General features: G+C 38.6%; 1 protein-coding gene across 12 annotated transcripts in view; it reads left to right on the top strand.

Annotated features, from left to right (window-relative positions):
• The window catches only part of LOC108245729 (pleckstrin homology domain-containing family A member 7), a 165,729-nt gene that overhangs the window by 121,874 nt on the left and 26,602 nt on the right, over positions 1–17,253 (top strand). For 8 of the 12 annotated variants that reach the window (XM_017432859.3, XM_017432863.3, XM_017432862.3 and 5 more), the window contains 2 exons: positions 3,995–4,095; positions 14,792–14,973. In XM_017432859.3, the coding sequence (XP_017288348.1) occupies positions 3,995–4,095; positions 14,792–14,973 (283 nt within the window). Of the gene's footprint in view, positions 1–3,994; positions 4,096–6,745; positions 6,939–14,791; positions 14,974–17,253 lie in introns of those variants that run through there. The other 4 variants (XM_017432861.3, XM_017432872.3, XM_017432869.3 and 1 more) reach the window with 3 other exon arrangements.

The following is a 17,253-nucleotide window of genomic DNA, read 5'->3' as shown; positions in this document are numbered from 1 at the left end:
ATGCTCTAGATTTACTAAATACGGGCGCAAGATGGTGATACTCAGCCGGTATTTTAGTTAAATCTATGGCTTGGTCAGGTTCAGCCCTGACACTGGATGGCGGCAACGCAGAGTGTAAACAATTTTGCAGACAGAAAGGACTCCATGACTCGATCATCTTTTCTGTCCAATTAATCACTGGGTTGTGGATTTGTAGCCAAGGAAACCCTAAAATCATTTGAGAGTTAGGTGCAGAAAAAACCAAGAACTCACTCTCCTCTCTGTGATTCCCTGACACCAGTTTTAACTGGAGTTTATCTACTAGGTTCCTAGAAATCAAACTTTGTTCAGCGCCAGAATCAATTAGTGCGTGGACTGGGACCTTCATTTGATGGTTAATGAGAGTAGAGTGAACAAATAAACGTGATCCGAGAGGTTGTGTGAGGCTACTCACTAGTACCCCTCGGTTAACTAGTGAGACTTCCCTTTTAACTGAGGGCATCTGGCTCGGAAATGATCTTTCCCCCCCTCAATAAAAGCATTCCCTAGCTTCTACGTGCCTAAGTCTCTCCTCTGACGTTAGTCTAGCTCGCCCCACCTGCATAGGTTCAGAGTCCATGTTCAAGATCGCTGGTTTGTTCTCTGTGATAGCAACGTGACTCCCGAGGGTGGTTGTTCGATCCCTTCTCTCCCGTTGTCTCTCACGCAGGCGGTTGTCCAGACGTATGGCCAGAGTGATAAGGTCATCCATGGCTCGTGGCTCCTCCCAACCCCCTAGCTGGTCCTTGAGCGATTCTTGAAGTGAGTGAATAAAAACTCCCTTCAAAGCCGACTCGTTCCATCCGGAGGCAGCCGCTAGTGTCTGGAAGTCGATGGCGAACTGGGCCACTGAGCGTGAGCCCTGCTTTAAGTTCCATAATTTCTGCGTAATTTCGGTATCTGTATATTTGAGTCCAAAAGTCCGTTCAAAATCCTCAATAAACTGATCAAAGGAGGTTAATCGGATGGCCCGAAAACTGTATCTAGCCTCTGCCCATTTTAGTGCCTTATCGCGAAGAAGCCCAATTACATACGCGATCTTTGCGGGACCATCGGCAAAAGATTGCGGCGAACGAGCAAATACTAAATAACATTGTAGGAGGAAACCTGCACACTTACCGATCTCCCCCGAAAAAGGCTCAGGAGTCGGCGAGGGAACCTCACAAAAATGTCCGGAAGTAGATACCGGAAGTGACGTGGCCGAGGAAGCGGATACGGAAGAGAAATCGGCAGCGGTGGGAACTAGCGATGACAATTTTTTATGGATCTCTTGAGTTAGTAAAGTTAATTTGTCCAAACGACCCGTCTCAGACTGTTGTCTTTCGCAGAGAGCATTGATCATGGAATCGTGTCGACCGAGTTCTGAGGCTGATTTAATGCATTCTGACTGAGTACGGATTCCCGCCATCTTTGCGGTGAATCTCTTGCCTACGTATACTATCCGCAGCTTTAACCCGCGTCTTGGAAACCGGTTGTCTACGCAAAAGTAGTTTCCTTTAACCGGTTGGTGCTGGNTTGTCCAGAAAGAGCAAAACCAAGACCAAACACGGAGACGGAAGTAAAGGTAAGTGAGTTTATTTACAGGGTGAGACTATATACAGTGGGTGGTATCCGGAGCGGTCTGCAAGAGAAGGAGAGCTAGGTGAGTCTCGGGTACAAGTCTTGATCCAAACGGTAGCAAGAAGGTGGTTATAATGTCTCTTTGTTTGCTTACAGATCCAGGAGGTGAATGCAGTGCCGATGAGAGGAGGAGCGGTTCCCAGGAGTTCCAGGAGTGACGAGTTTGATCCAGCAAGGTAAGTAGCAGCGTGGTTCCAGGTAAGTAATCCTTAGTATCCGTAGTTGTGGCGTGGCAAGAAAACCTAGGACATAAGCAACAACAAAGCACGTGGTTAATACTAAGAGCAAGAGTTCAGGTTAGACGCTGAGGCGGAGAATCTAACCCAGTAGGTTCGATGCTCCAGCGAAGGTCTGATCACCGCCTGCTGCTTAAATCCTGGCTGGTCTCATCAGTGGTATGAGGAACACCTGTGGAACAATGATTAGTGGCGCCACCCAGAGGGCGGAACCAAAACCCAGATCCTCACAAAATCTCTACACACAAAAAATAAACTTTGAAAATCTGGAAGAGAATCTGACAGTATCCACGAGAAAAGTGCTATATTTTGCAGCTGCGTATCTGCAACTGCACATTCTCGGAGTAAACAACCTCAGGTGTTTTACACCCTGAAGTTGTGCTCAGACATGAGCAGTTTTATCTACACAAGGACACTACTCTTGATGCTGTTAGCAGAATTTAAAAATAACACACCTTTTCTTTGCAAACAGTATGTTGTACTGCACCTGAGAATTGGTCCACATGAATTCTTTCATTGTCCTGGCCCAGGGATCTGAAGACCCCAAATCAATAAGAGCTGTGTGTTCACTATAAACGCTTTTCTGTATCTTTTTTACATGTCCCCCAAAAGGGAATGAGTTCATGATAGTGTTTGAGTAAGTCCAGCTTTGGCTCACAGAGTCTCACAAGTCTCTGCAAGAACCTCCCTGCTGTCCCTTCAACCTCTGTGCATAATTTACTGAATTCTCCAGTACAGGCAGGAGGTTTTAGGAATTGACTGCAATATTTCTAACAATATGCAAGTGCAATATATATATATATATTTGATTGAAATTAGTCTATACTTCCATTTATTTGTGAGCTATTAGTTTGATTCAGTTGACCTTCATTTGAACAGTGAAGCCTTTATTTAAGTCAGGAATTTTACCTACTTGGGAGCATCTGGACTGCAGCAATTCCAACAGGGATGTTGATTGGATCGAGCTTACATATCTCAATGTAAATACGTTCTTTATGAGGGAAATCTGCATACACGTGGTCAGAAGTGCCTCCTGACTCACCCCCACATGCAGTAAATCACATTCTATGCACGGGAGACAAACACTTCACTGGGTAAAACTGCACAACAGCAGCAGACAAATGAGACTCCTTTTTGTTTCTTTTATAGCCTCTGTTCAGTCATTTTTAACATTACAGCTCAATACAAAAGGTCACAAATTTGCCTTATTATTTTTATGTGACACCCTCCATGCCTCGACAGCCCCCACCTCCACTCCCTGCACCATAAGTACATTTTTACTGGCCTGGTTGTTTGTAATTCAGCATCATTTTTCTTGGTCAGGTTTGCTCGATGTGTGTAAGGCAGTACGTGTGTGTGTGCGTGCGCTGGAGTGAGACTAAACAGGGCAATGTCGATAAAAAGTCCTCATCGTCTCGCCCGCCATTTAGGGAATGTCTCCTCCAAAGGACCTTGTATTATTTTTAACCAATTACTCTTTTAGTCCAGAGTGCTGCCTTATCACCTCTCAGGCAAACACTTATAGACACGCACATGTTATCAAATCAGTACTGAGTTTTATGATGTGGTAAACCATACACACACACACATTCTAATATTGTGTGACAATATTCAGTGGAGAAGAAATACTCTGAAGATCTTTATTTATAGAGGTGCAAACCTAGAGGGACAAGAATGGTTCTGGAAAGTGAGAACTTTCTCCTTCAGAGCGCTGCTTAAAGGGTTTAGGCTAATATAAGTTTAGGTTGGGGTTAAAGGTTGAAGGCTGTATGCTGTCAGTGAGGGCTCTTAGCTAATATGGAGGAATAAAAGTGTGTGTTTGTGTGTGTGAGGAAAACCAACAAGCTGCCAGCTGGAGCAGGGGGAGCTCTGTGATACTGGTATACCAGTCATTTGGCTCAGCACTGTGTTACGAGCTGTATGCAGGGGTGTGTGTGTGTGTATGTGTCAGTGTTCTGATACTGCTGGCAGCCAGGGAGGAAATTAGTGGGTGATGAGTGATATTTATTCTATTGCTCCTTCATTTCCTCTCACACCCCTTTTCTCACCTTCCTCGTCCTGATTATCTCCCCTCACCCCTCCTCTCTCACCTCCTCTCTCTCTTCCGTCTCTCTCCCCAGACAGCAGAGAGGAGTCGGTCCTGGGCAGTATTCCTCTGCCCAGCTATGTCATTTCACCCGTGGGACATGAGGATCACATCAGCCGCAAGTATGCCTTTAAGGTACGCCTCCTTTTGTTCATAATTTTTTTTTTTTTTTTTACCCAATCTGATTCTTTTCAGTGACTTTCTCTGAAGTAATTTATTTGACTTAAAACCAAAAACTTGTAGATCTCTTTGGGTCAAAACTTCTTCTATGAGGAAGAAAGATTTCTCAGGTAATCAACTGCAGTGTAATGTGTTTCATGGATTTTGTCTTTTCCAAGTTTATGTCCACAGATTAAATAATAATAAAAAAATTATCTCTAAACATACCCTAAATAAGAGTGTAAAACTATTAAAATGTTATTATCGTTGCAGTGTAGGTTGAAATTATCTCCTCTGTTGCTGTCGAACATGATCACTCACTAAATTCCAACATGACAGATGTAGATTATGGGTTTTATTCCCACTGGAGCCACTTGAGATAAAAATATACACTCTATGCTATTTAGAGCTGAAGAGATTCCACAGACACACTCATATGATAAAACATGCATCATTTTCCAGCTGGAGCCCTTCCTTTTTACAGAAGGCTAATGTAAAACCACAAGGTTTGGGAGTTCATAACCTTTTCCTCAAGGGATTTATTTAGGGCTTACATCTTCACACACTGTTTTTTTAACCTCTTTTGATCAAATATTACTGCATATGTGTCTTTATATAGCAAGAGCTCACGGAAGGTAAAATTAACCTTTTATATAGAGTCTGGTTTGCTCCCACTTTTCTTTTATTTTTAATTTTTAGCATGCAGTTAACTCGAATAACTGTTAAGAAGAAAATAAAGATTTTTTTTTTTGTAATTGGAAGGACTGAACAGAGAAATACAGTCAGTCAACAACTATTACATCATGTAGCACTCAGCACCTGTTGTAGCGATGTTTATTACAGCTGACTGATTGTCTGTCAGTGTCAAGCTGGTGTGGAATGGCACGAAGCCTCTTCACCCCCCCCGAGGCACAAGGTTTAGAGTTGAGCCAAACGTGTGTTCAGACTTATAGTCCAGTGCACAAATATTCATCATGGTGACTGTAGGAGTCAGCTTCATTAATCCAAACGACTTAATTAAAGGCTACAGATCCAAATGATTTTACTTCGCCTTTTGCTTTCAGGCTATCATCAAACTGAAATTACCTTTAAGAGTTATTAATTCCTTAAAGGTAAGCGTTCAGCTGGTGTTTAAGTACTTTCACATGCAATCTTCCAATCTCTATAGATAAGTATATTGGTTTAATATTTGCCTGTTATGTTCATTAATTATCCAGTGTTTAATTTGTTGAAAATCAGAAACAGTGGCTCACTGTCAGTCAGCTTGGAGCAGGAGAAAGAGAGCTGTGTTGAATTGTGAATATTGTGTCAGTATATCAGATATACAGCACAGAACCTGATCACTTTAGCTGATTTAGGTTCTTACTGTCATTTCACCTACAGACTGATGTTTACAAGCCCCACTTCAAAGCGACAGTTCAGATTTTTTGAAGGGTGGTTCTGTAGAAATGACCTCAGTTTGGAGGACTGGCGATTTGTTAGCTAGTCTGTGCAGAGACGAGGCCAATGTGGACTGCTGCTGTCGTCTTAAAACAACTCTATAGTAATTGTTCATAACCTTTCAACAGAAACTTACTTCAAAAGATCTGAACTTTTGCTTTAAGTGGCAAAGAGTATAAAAAGAAAAAAGTCCATCTCAGCAACTCAGTGTATTTGATGTATTTAAGCTTGTTTTGGTCTTTTCAATACTTAATGATTATTTTTCTTTAGTGAGCTCTGAAATATGCAGCATATCTAGTTTTATTTCAAGACATTTATTCCAGCAAAACACATCTTGTTTTTGTTATTTAAATGGAGGTTAAGTGACCCTCTGTGTGCATATTTGTGTCAGATTCAATGAGATATAACATATACAATAGGTCACATTGTGTCCTTTTTTTTCTTGCTGAGCAGAAAAGAACTTGCTAAAGGAAATACACAGCGAGCTCAAAGTTTTATTAAAATGTCAAGCTTGGTTTTAGACTTTACAGTAAATTCTAAGATTTATTGACGATAATACAAATTAAAATATTTCACTCATTAGTTTTGCCTCAGTAGGAAAATATCTATCTTCCACAGTTTTTTTTATTGATCACTGAAATCAAACTGTTTGGACATACTGTCCTTGTTCAAGAAAATGTCATGAATTATTTTAGGTTTTGAACTGAAATTAAAACTTAACAATTTCTAAAAAAAAAAATTTCCCCATCTTATTCTAATTATATTAATAACGGTATAAAAACCCCCAAAACTTTCCTAAATTTAAAATCTCTTGTACTGGCACAATGTGCAGTGGGGTATGCAGCTGTTTTTGCATTATGAAGTTCTTTTCTTTTATGTTTTTTTTTTTTTGTAACTTTATAAAGCAACCTGAAAGCGGGACAGAGTCTGAATATTTGGCCTCAGTTGTTTTGTTTTCTCCACTTCCTGCAGTGATTTACAAGTGTATACCAGGGTGGGTTCAGGGCAGGGGGAGATCATAACTTCTTCTGAAACAAAAGATTGTCCCATTGGAGTAAATTCCTCTAAGAAGTTTGCGCTATGTAATATATATATATATATATATATATATATATATATATATATATATATATATATATATATAAGTAATCTCCAGTTAGATTAAAAACGGTGTCCAGGTCTCCACGTCTGCATCCATCTCCAGTAAAATCAGTCAGCGGTAAATGAAACCCTCAGCTTCCCACTCTTCATCCTCTCCTTCCCCTATTTACCAACTCCTCTTCCCTCTCTTGTTCCCATTGGCTGGCTGCCTGACTGGGACTCCCCTTCCTCCCTGTGAGTGTGTTGCTCCATCCAGTGAAAAGCCCTCCCATAAATAGGTACTATACTGCCAAATGTAATCCTTATATATCCTTGTTGTTTGCTGTTGGTGTGGCCTTGTGGTTTAAACATGGGAGAATATACAGCAGCCGTGTATATTCCTCTGAATTTTATGCATGACTTTGGAACGTGTTGTTTTGGTGGAAATGTTTTATTATTTTGCCAGCGTTTTCTCTCTGTTTGTATTCCGCTTGTCTTGTTTTCCTCGTTCCCCTTCTTCCCGTCTCTTTTGTTGCATTATGGATTTTCGTATTTGGCTTTTTTGGTTTTGGGGCTATTGTTTGTGTATGTGCCCCTATAAATGTTATTTTGTCTGTCAACTCTCGAACATCAGCATGCAGTTTTTTTGATGTGGGAAGGGGGGGCTTTTTAAACCTTTTTTTTCTATTTGGGGTGTAACGGTAAATGTACTCGTACCGTGACAGTTCAGTACAAATAAGTCAGTCATGTTTTATTTAACTTCAGTTTGATCAACAGCCACAAAAGTAAAGCAGCAGAGAAAGATAAACACTTTACACCAAACAAAGCACGGCTTATTCAGAATAACATGTAGAAACAAACACTTCCATGTTTAATAAAAAAAATCAGGTATGTGAAAAAGATCTCCGCAGTCCTACTGATCACAGACAGCTGCACCTTAGACCCTCCCTACAAACAAGGAAGATGAGAGGCGCATGTATGGCAAGAAGTTGTATCATGTAAGTGACGCTTCAAAAACTCCAGTGACAAGCCATTACAATGTCTATTCAGTATCCCTGATATCAAGTCTCATTTTCTCACACTAGCACTCAGCTTTGAGGTTATTAAGTGTTTCACATTTGACTTAATTTGTTTGTTTATTTGTTTTATTTTTTCTAATTGGGAGATGTTATTCATTTGTGTGCTACTTTTTCTTTTGCATGAAGTCTGGGTCAAATTATTAAAGTTTTTGATATCCTTGTTTTTTGATATCTTATTTCAGATTTTAGTAATATTTTCACCATTCTGGATACTTTTCGTGGCCTGTGGGTTACCATTACAGTTGACAAATCCTACATTACTGTACATGATCTGCTACCTTAGACCCTCCCTACAAACAAGTTTTTTTTTTGCTTGTTTTTTTGTCTCTGCTTCTGGGGGAGCCTAACCTGTATCGAACCATGACTTAGGCGTACCGTTACACCCCTAGTCTTCTTATTGTTACAGAAGGTGGAAGTAGTAAAAACAGAATTTCCTAAAAGCTGCAACAAGGTCACAATTATGATTTTTTTTATTTTCTCTCTTTCTAAAACAGCTGCTGCTAAAAGCAATAGTTCAGCTTTTTTGAAGTGAGTTTCTGTAGAAATGTTGTAAATAGTTAATATCTTAACTGTTGTAGACAGCTTTTTGAACAGTCTCACTAGTTTTTTATTTTTTTTAAATCCAACATGATTGATGAGCTAACATCTAATCTAAACACAGCAAAGTCAAATTATATTGCTACCATCTTAAAACATCTGCAAACTCCAACATTTCATGCAAACACTATTTTACTAACCTTTATCCCGTCATCAGCGCCACTTTGGTAGTGGGCCCGCTTGGAATAGTTATTTTTAGTTTGTTAACACAATCTGAGTGGACCCAGTACCAAAGTGGACTTTGTCATCTTAAAACATCTCCAATCCTTGGATTTTCATAGCAGTTTATGTGATGGATATTATTTAAACTTTTAAAATGCTGTCAGTTTTGCAGTCAGAAGGTTCTGGAATCCCTGGAAGTGCTACAGCTAGCTGCTTCTGCTTGCAAGTAATGGTTTATAGGTTATACTTGGCCTGGTTACAGAGGAGTTTTTACCATCAGCTTCTGTGTAAATTATCATTTAATCTGAAATTGACAACCATGTAAAGGTCTTCAAAATAATGTTCAGTTGAACCATCAATTTGAGGTTGTTCGAAGATCTATCTACAACAAGTAAGATATGAATTATTTTCAAATTTTCCACAGGCACCAAACTTAAAATGGCTGAACTATCCTTTTCAGACAACTAACATAAAGAAACCTGTTCTATTCTTCGTCTGACCAGGATTTTATTTGCACTACATGTTTACCTGAAACTGAAACACCAATAAGCTATGGAAGGCTTTGTTTGGCTATCATCCCACTTTAAATTTAGCTTCTACAGTAACAAGTTTGGTACAAGGTGCCTTATCAGGAGCTTTGTGGCGCTCTGGCAGCTGAAGCTTATCTGTAAGAGCACAATGACTCTTTAAATAGCGCCTGGACAAAGGAGAATGTGTGTTGTCCAAAAGCATCGAGGCAAGCACTAGTGTATGCTTTTGTGAGTGTGAGAACTGAGTGATATTTCCAGGCTGAAAAGAGTGAGAACCCACGCAGAAAAGGCAGGAAGTGATTCAGAGTGGAAAATATAAAGCAAAAAACGAGAGGAAACTTTGGAAGGGACTGAGAGGACGGACGTGGTGGCAGCTTGTTTGTGTGGATTTTTCACATTTTGTTTCATGAAGCACCCTAATGCTGAAACAGATGATCAGAAACACCCTTAAATGTGCCACCACCTCCCACACCGACACAAACAGCAGAGATTAATGGAGCCGTGTGTGGTTTCACTCAGAGCTGAAAGACTCAACATTCCCGTTGAAGAGAGGCACACACCAGCATTATTTTTGTCCTGGCGCTGTGTTGAGTTCTGCTCTGCGTGTTCTGATCAATTTGATACAAATTTTATGCTCTTCATAAATCTTTTAAACTCTCTCAGAAAGTTTCAAAGTGCTGCACTCACATTTTGCTTCGTTCTTTTATGCACTGAGTTTAGAGCTCAAGCAGATTTGGGAGGAATGGTCGAGTTAGTTGGAGTTCGTAAAAGTTTCTGCTTTTCTGATTTTAGTTAAAATTCAGTTTATTTAACACATTTCAGTATAGATGTTTTTCTTTGCTTCAGTTCTTTGTAACTGTGTTCATTACACAAACATCCGACCAGCAACTCCGTCATTTATCTTTCATAATGCAGCCTGTCCCATTGTGGCTAAAAGAATCTGTCTGTCAGAGCGCGAAGGCTGAGTGAAGAGGTGTGTTTTCACAGCTGTTTCCTGATGAGACTGTTATCCTTTTGTCAAGATATTAAAGTTTTTTTTAATAATTATTACTTATCTTTTAAGATTTGTAGTTGTATATTAGTTCTCTTAGCATGTTTCCTCCTGACTCAGGTCTAAGTACAGATCATTTAGGTCAGTGGTGTCCAGTCCTGATCCTGGAGGGCCACTATCCTGCATGTTTTAGTTGTTTCTCTGCTCCAACACACCTGATTTGAATTAATGAGTGATTAACAGGCTTCTTCAGAACTTGAAGACCTGCTGAAGAGCAGGAAAACAACTAAAACATGCAGGATAGTGGCCCTCCAGAACCAGGATTGGACACCACTGATTTAGGGGGATTTTTTTTTATCAAGGCAGCGTTTTGACAAACCTACTTTTGCTAAGATTTGTTTTACTCAAACAACCAGAATAGTTTTATCTATCACACTGTTGTAAAAAGGGATTGGCATTGACACTGACTAGATGGTATTATGAACACATACAGATTGTAGTTGAAATAGTTTACCCAACAAAGGAATTTAGTGAGGTGCTGATCACTGGAAAACAACAAAACAAGCATTTTTAAAAATGATGAAGCTGATATAAATTAACAATGCTTTATTATTATAAATGCCAGTCCTAAAAAATGCTTTAGCTCTTCCAGTGCAGCTTGGGGCACCTCAGGCAGGAATTTTATATTTCTACTGAAATAATTGTGTAATGCGAAATTGACAGAGTTATAAAGATTTAAATAATAGTGTTCAAATGAACTGCTATAAAATTCTAAAAGTTGGAGTTGTTTTAAGATGGCATAATCATCTTTGGAAGTAGTCCAAATGGACTCCCTTCCTAAGCAGACTCCTTTAAACAAAACACATACGTAGTTAAAGCATGCAACACTTTCTGCAACTTAGAGGCCGTCCAGACGGGAACGTTTTTTTGTGAATACGGAGAAGAGTTCCAGAGTGAACTATTTTTAAAATGCCACCCACCCTTGTGTAGAGAGCCAAAACACAATCTTTTGAAAATGATGATGTCTTAGATTTCCAACTTCAGTTTAATCTACGACCCGAGAGTGTCCTCTTCTTCTTATGTTTACACCTGACGTGTAAGTTTTATGTACATGCGCCATGCCTTGTTTCCTGTTTTTGGTGTAATTTTGTGGCAGCATTGTAGCACCACAGTCAGGCATGGAATAACTACTGCAGCGCATTGGGTTGCTTTTTAATGTTTCTGTATGGATGAATTTTTAGAAACAACAAGTCAAAAGATTCTTTTGAAAAACCTATATTTTCCTGTAGACAAGGCCTTAATACCCCTCATCATGCAGTCACTATTAATGAGTAAATGTTGTGTAAATAAGGTTTTTTTATTTTAATTTTTTTTAAATGTATCATGTTTTATTTTTACCTTGGATGTTCAGACCAAAAGTCACTTTGAGTATTTTTCTGCAAAACTGGATACTGAGGTGTGGATACCTCAGTAATTTTCCTAGATTAGTGGATCAGGGTTTAAAATTAATACAAGTTAGATTAAAAAAAAAATCCTCATCACTGCTGCTCTAAATGTAAACTTTTATCAAACATCACTACACTGGAATTAATGTTTAGATACAAAGGACTGTTGCTGCCATCATTATCAGTCTGAGTGTCTCGCTCTCTTCCCTTCGACCTGTTTACCTGAACATCGTTAAAGAGCTGATGTGACTGCCAGGTTATCGAGTCCTGGTTGAGTCAGGCGAGCCGTGCAATCAGCTCCCACATCTTAAAATATCCAGCAGCTCCAGGGTCAAGCACATGCTTTGCAGTACTGAGTCAGAAAGTTACATTTTAACACTTTTTTTTATTAGTTCTGAGCTGCAGCTACTGAACTGAGCTTGTTTGCGAAGCCAGACGGCAGAGCTTTCAGATGGGAGGTGAATTACCATGTTGTTTGTGTACTTGTTGTGCATTCATTTGCCAGGGTTTATTCAGAGTTTACAGTAACACAGATAGAACAGCAGGGGTGACAGTCTGTTTTATTCATGGATGTGTGTAGTGTGTAGATTAAACTGCCAAACTAGATGTAATGTTTTGTGTGTTGCTGCCTGTGAGGCTGAAGACAGGAAAGCCAAGCTGCTGAACCACAGTCAGCTATTTTTTTTAAATCGAGTCAAGAAATGTCAGAGAAATGTTTGCATTGCAGCCAAAAGTGGATCCCAACACAACCTTCCATCTCTATCCTGCATTCATTATCCAGAGAAGGAATCAGGATTGAGGAGATTTAGCGTTTCATTACTTTTCATTTACATGCATCTGTTGTTGAGTGGGAGCTCTTCATTGGCTGCTATCGAAACACTGAAAGAAAAAAGGAAGGAAAAGGAAAATGTGGATTTTTTTTTCCTTTATAAATCTGTGCTCAGTGGAGTACTGCTCACTTTCAAAGGGGATCTGGTAACTCCACATTCACAACAAGGGCATCTTTATTAACGGATACAAAACACCTCAAGGCTTTTAATTAATGAGTAGCTGTAACTGATACATTGCTCTTTGAATTTTAGGCTGCTTAACTCATTTAACGGTGTGTTCCTCAGATTTGCTTTGACATTACAAAATCAATTATGAATGCATTTTCAAACAGTAGGCCTCTTGATATCGGCCTCTTTTTGCTTTTCTCTAGACTTGAAACTGAAAAAAAGAAAAGGAATACTTGAAGCATACTGTAAATTTCTAGTTTGAGGTGCATCCGGAACAGATCCAAACAGGCATAAACATTCAGATTTTTTTTCTCCCTTTTGGCTGGAAACACTCTTCTACTCTCCAGACATTGTGTACTGTGCTGTCTGGCATTTCTGCTGTCTCCACCTACACTTACAGAAAAGCCTTTTGAATGCACCTACCTCTTGTGGTTTCACTGCAGTGCAAGAAAAGGTACTCTGGAAAAAGACGGAGGTAGCTGTGAGCTCTGAGCTGGATTACAGAACCTTTTGTGGCCACTTGGGGCAGTGGAAAAAAAAAAAAACTACTATAACATTTATCAAACTGAGAAAGTGTCAAACGGTTGTGTTTATCTGCTAAAAAAACTGCAATATTAACACTCATTTACATTAATGTTCATCAGAAACCTTTGTTAATAGATGATTTGCAGATTACGCCATAAAGTTTTGGATACCATGTTTTCAGATACTGAATCCACAAAACAGGGCAACAGCGTTTCTAAGTGTAATACTACAAAATCAACCAAGGACTAAACAGTGACGCAAGGTGTTACTATGCTGCCAAAGTCTCCGTTGTGGGTAAAGAACCTTATTTATTCTTTGTTGCTGAGCAGAAAGCTGCTAAAGACTGTAGCATCACAAAATAACTGGACTTCACTTACACTGATAATATATCATTACTTTATTAGCCCTTAAAAGTAGACATTGCACACAGTAACAGACATACACACATAGAATTAACACAAATAAGGACAGGAGAAATGAAAGGGATACTGATACAGATACTGTCACATTATGCTATTATTATACATTACCCTTACTAATACAATACAAGTACTAAGTCCCAGTTTTACTGGTTAACCTGAGGCTGTTTTATGACCATAAAGTAAACTCATAGACATTTACATTTACCTAATATGAAATGCAGACTACATATTCTAGAGTAATCAGTGGAGCTCCAGTCTTTCCTCTTTAATAGTTGCAATCTACTTAATTCTTTTATCTGGATGTTTTGGACAATGGTAAAATGGCAAATTGTTTATGTCTGAACAATTAAAACATTGTTCATATCAAGCCATTGTGTTTTTGTTAACTATTAAGTTTATCTCAGAAGAGGTTGCGTTGCACTGGAAAAACAAGCTAAGTTTAAAACCCAAAGATGGCGATGTCATCCTCATACTATCACTGACATCATTGAAGCGACATTTATGCAAACTCTATATTTACCTCCTGAAATTACAATGTTCACCAACTAGTTACCAACTCTGGTGTTCCATACTGAGTAGCTGTTATACACTAGATTATTTAGCCTTTTAGAAATGTGCTGAGTCTAGAAACCTGGCTGAGGATATTTTAGCTGAATTGAAAACTGTAATAATTATCAGATTCACATTAAAAAGATATTAGAAGTTGCAGGAACCACCGATTGTTCTTTGTAACATTATGATTATTCACATCAAACATGCTAATATTAATTTTTAACAAACATTATGGCCAACAAAGTTTTTAGCATTCATGTAAAGAAAGATTCATGTTTAGTTTTGAGTAAGTTTGCTATAAGCCTGACACTTTTATCCCACCAGGTGTAAGTACAGCAAAATTACCTTTTCAGCTTGCTGCATGAATGACAACTACAATTCATGTAATTGTCTTTCTCCAAAAGATATGCATTTGCTAACATTTCCAGCTCCCTAATAAAAACCTCTGCTTTTATTGAAGTGTGTAATCTGTAACTTACTTTCACATGATCACAATGAAATTAGGTTAAAAAAAAACAAAAAGATGGAGGAAAATGTAAAGAAATGTAGAGTTCGACGTTTTACATTTTCTCTTTTCTCTCATATAAAAGAATCTTTTCTCTGATTGGTTCAAAGTTGAGGCTTTTGTTAAACTTCCTGTTACTACCTGGTGTTATTGTCTGCGTTTTTCTGTTGTGTAATTTCCCTCGTTGGCTCTCTCTGCATTGGTCGGTGCTTGTGTTGCTGTTAAAAGGTGCTTCTGTGATTGGATAGCATGGCATCACCCTGTCTCTTTGACCTCCACACTGTCTGTCAGATGATTTCTGGTTCTCTGACCATGGTCTGACCTGACCTTTCATCTCTTCCAAAAGGCTAGCCACACTGGTATGCGCTCGTACATTTACAAGGAGAGCTCTGTGATTGGCTCGCAGGCAGAGCACACTGGGATGCGAACGTATTACTTCAGCGCTGACACCCAGGAGGACATGAACACCTGGCTGAAGGCCATGAACCAGGCTGCGCGGATGCAGAACCACGCCAACACACTCATCAGGTAGGACTACACACACAAATACACACACACACAAGTCTGTACACTTTAGCCCTAAAAGCAACCCCAACCAAAAATTGTTCTCCACTATATTAGGGCCAGGCTTTGGTCCCCATAAAGACCACTGGTTCTGACAAGGTACGTGGTTATACCAGAAAGGGTCATAAAGTAAATAAATACACACACATAATTATTAAAACTGAGCACACTTAAAAAGGTGTTTTTGCCCTAAATAACTCAGCTGTAGAATTCCAGCTGTATACTCAAAGTTAATGAGAGTATGATATTTAATCACTAAACACTGTTTATTAAATAGATGAAACAGAATAATAAATTGCTGTCAGCACCAAAGTTTACAGAGCATTATTTATTCTTTCTTTACTGACAAAACTGTTTTTTCTTCTTTGACTCGTGAGCTCCCCCTTGTGTTTCTTGCATTAAGTGATCTTTTTTATCTCCTCTTTCTTCTGTTTTGGTGTCATTATTAATATTGGTAATTATTTTCTTGAGTGTTTATGTATCCTATTAAAAACACTTAACATGGTTAACAGTAGGTGAATCCACCCAAAACAGCATTAAAGAGTTTCAGAAATTACTTTGAGCCAACAGCCATGTGTACACACATACAGTTATAATTACACATGCTGTATTTTCTTTTTACTTTTTACTGATCACCCAGCATAAATAACATCTCATAAACCACTGTGTGGATTTTTGTTGATTTCTTATAAAGAAATCCTACAACTAATGAACTTTTGGTGTTAACTCAGATTGAATGGCCTCCACAGCTAATGGGTCATAGCGACACAAACATGGTTATAGGTACAGATATTGATCTATATGTTAGTGTTAGTAGCTGACAATCTTCCATAACACATACTTTAAACACCCACAGATCATGCTGAATTTTTGTTTAGAACTTTGGCATGCAAGGTGGCAAGTGCTACTTTAATTTTTTTTCTAATTTACTGTCATTTTGTTCTAATTTCTGTCAGTGTTACTGTGCATAAGAGTTTTAATTTTTCAATTAGATATTTTACTAAATATTATAATTATTAAAAAAGCTCCAAAAAGATTGCAAAAATATTATATTTTTGCAAAATATGTTTTTATCTGCTGAAAAACATACACTTTTACAAGTGTCTGAAATCTCAGCACTCTTGTTTTTTAACAAAAGATTACTTGTTTTTAAATATTATTATATATATTATATATATATTATTATTGAAATCACTGAAACACATATTCTGTAGATGCAGTTATCATATATGACACTTTCTTTTCAGTGGTGTACAGGGAACAGAACCAGAAACCTCAGACGTTTGATCATCCTTTATGTCACTTTAAGTGTCACGGATTCCTCCTCTGTCTGATTTTTCTGTCCAAATATTTTAGCGTACTGTATGTGTGCAGTGTGTTTCTTTTTGTGCTTAGCGGCTTTGAAAAAGATCCATTCAGATGATGGTGTTTTTGAACTAACAGCGGCTCCCTTTATGTTTTATTAATGTGTTGACGATGGGAGGTAGCGCAGATCAAATACATCTCATCATTCCCTGGCAGCCTCAGACACCCCCCGCTTGTTTCACTTCTTTTTCATTTCGCTCTTTTTACAGGGAGAAATCCCCCTGGATGACACTTGCTGTTAGAGAGTGACAGAAAGGAAACCAAGCTTCAGACAGCCTCCAGTTGGGAATTTTTGTGAAACTTCTTTTCAGCCCGCTATCTTGCATTTGTGTATTTTTAAAATCTATGACAGCAGCAATACTTTTTGCTGGCATGCTGGACTTCTTTTTAAAGAAATTGGTTGTTTTTAGAGAGTACAAATATTTATTTTTAATGCATACCGGTAGAATACAAAGCCGGTAGCATATTACTTTTAAACTAAAGTCTAATGGTAAGAAGCCAGTTAGTACTGTGCTAATTTATGCTGAATATTTCCAGAGATCAGATGCTGATGAAGAGAATTTTGGCTCCAAACTCCTTCCTATTTCTTTTCCTATTCCTATTCTGTGGTTCCGTAACGTCAGCAACAGGAATATTTCTCAAGGCTGAGTTCCTCTTTCACATGGAATTCCTTTAATGAGTGTAAAGTGTTGCGTCTTCAAGGCTTTGCTTGTCAGCTTCTCTGCTTTACAAAGAACTGTGTGGCGTATTTAGCCCTACCCTTAAATTTCAAGATGAGGATCAAAGTATCTCTTTCATGTAACAATCCTCTAGTTTAAATTTGGTTCAGTTAAGACCCAAACCATTGAATAAGTGGAATGTGATGTTCAAGTGATCAGT

Source organism: Kryptolebias marmoratus, linkage group LG11, assembly GCF_001649575.2.
Source record: "Kryptolebias marmoratus isolate JLee-2015 linkage group LG11, ASM164957v2, whole genome shotgun sequence".
NCBI classification, from domain to species: domain Eukaryota; kingdom Metazoa; phylum Chordata; class Actinopteri; order Cyprinodontiformes; family Rivulidae; genus Kryptolebias; species Kryptolebias marmoratus.
Note: the sequence above shows the minus strand (reverse complement) of the source record. Positions and strands in the feature narration are given on the sequence as shown.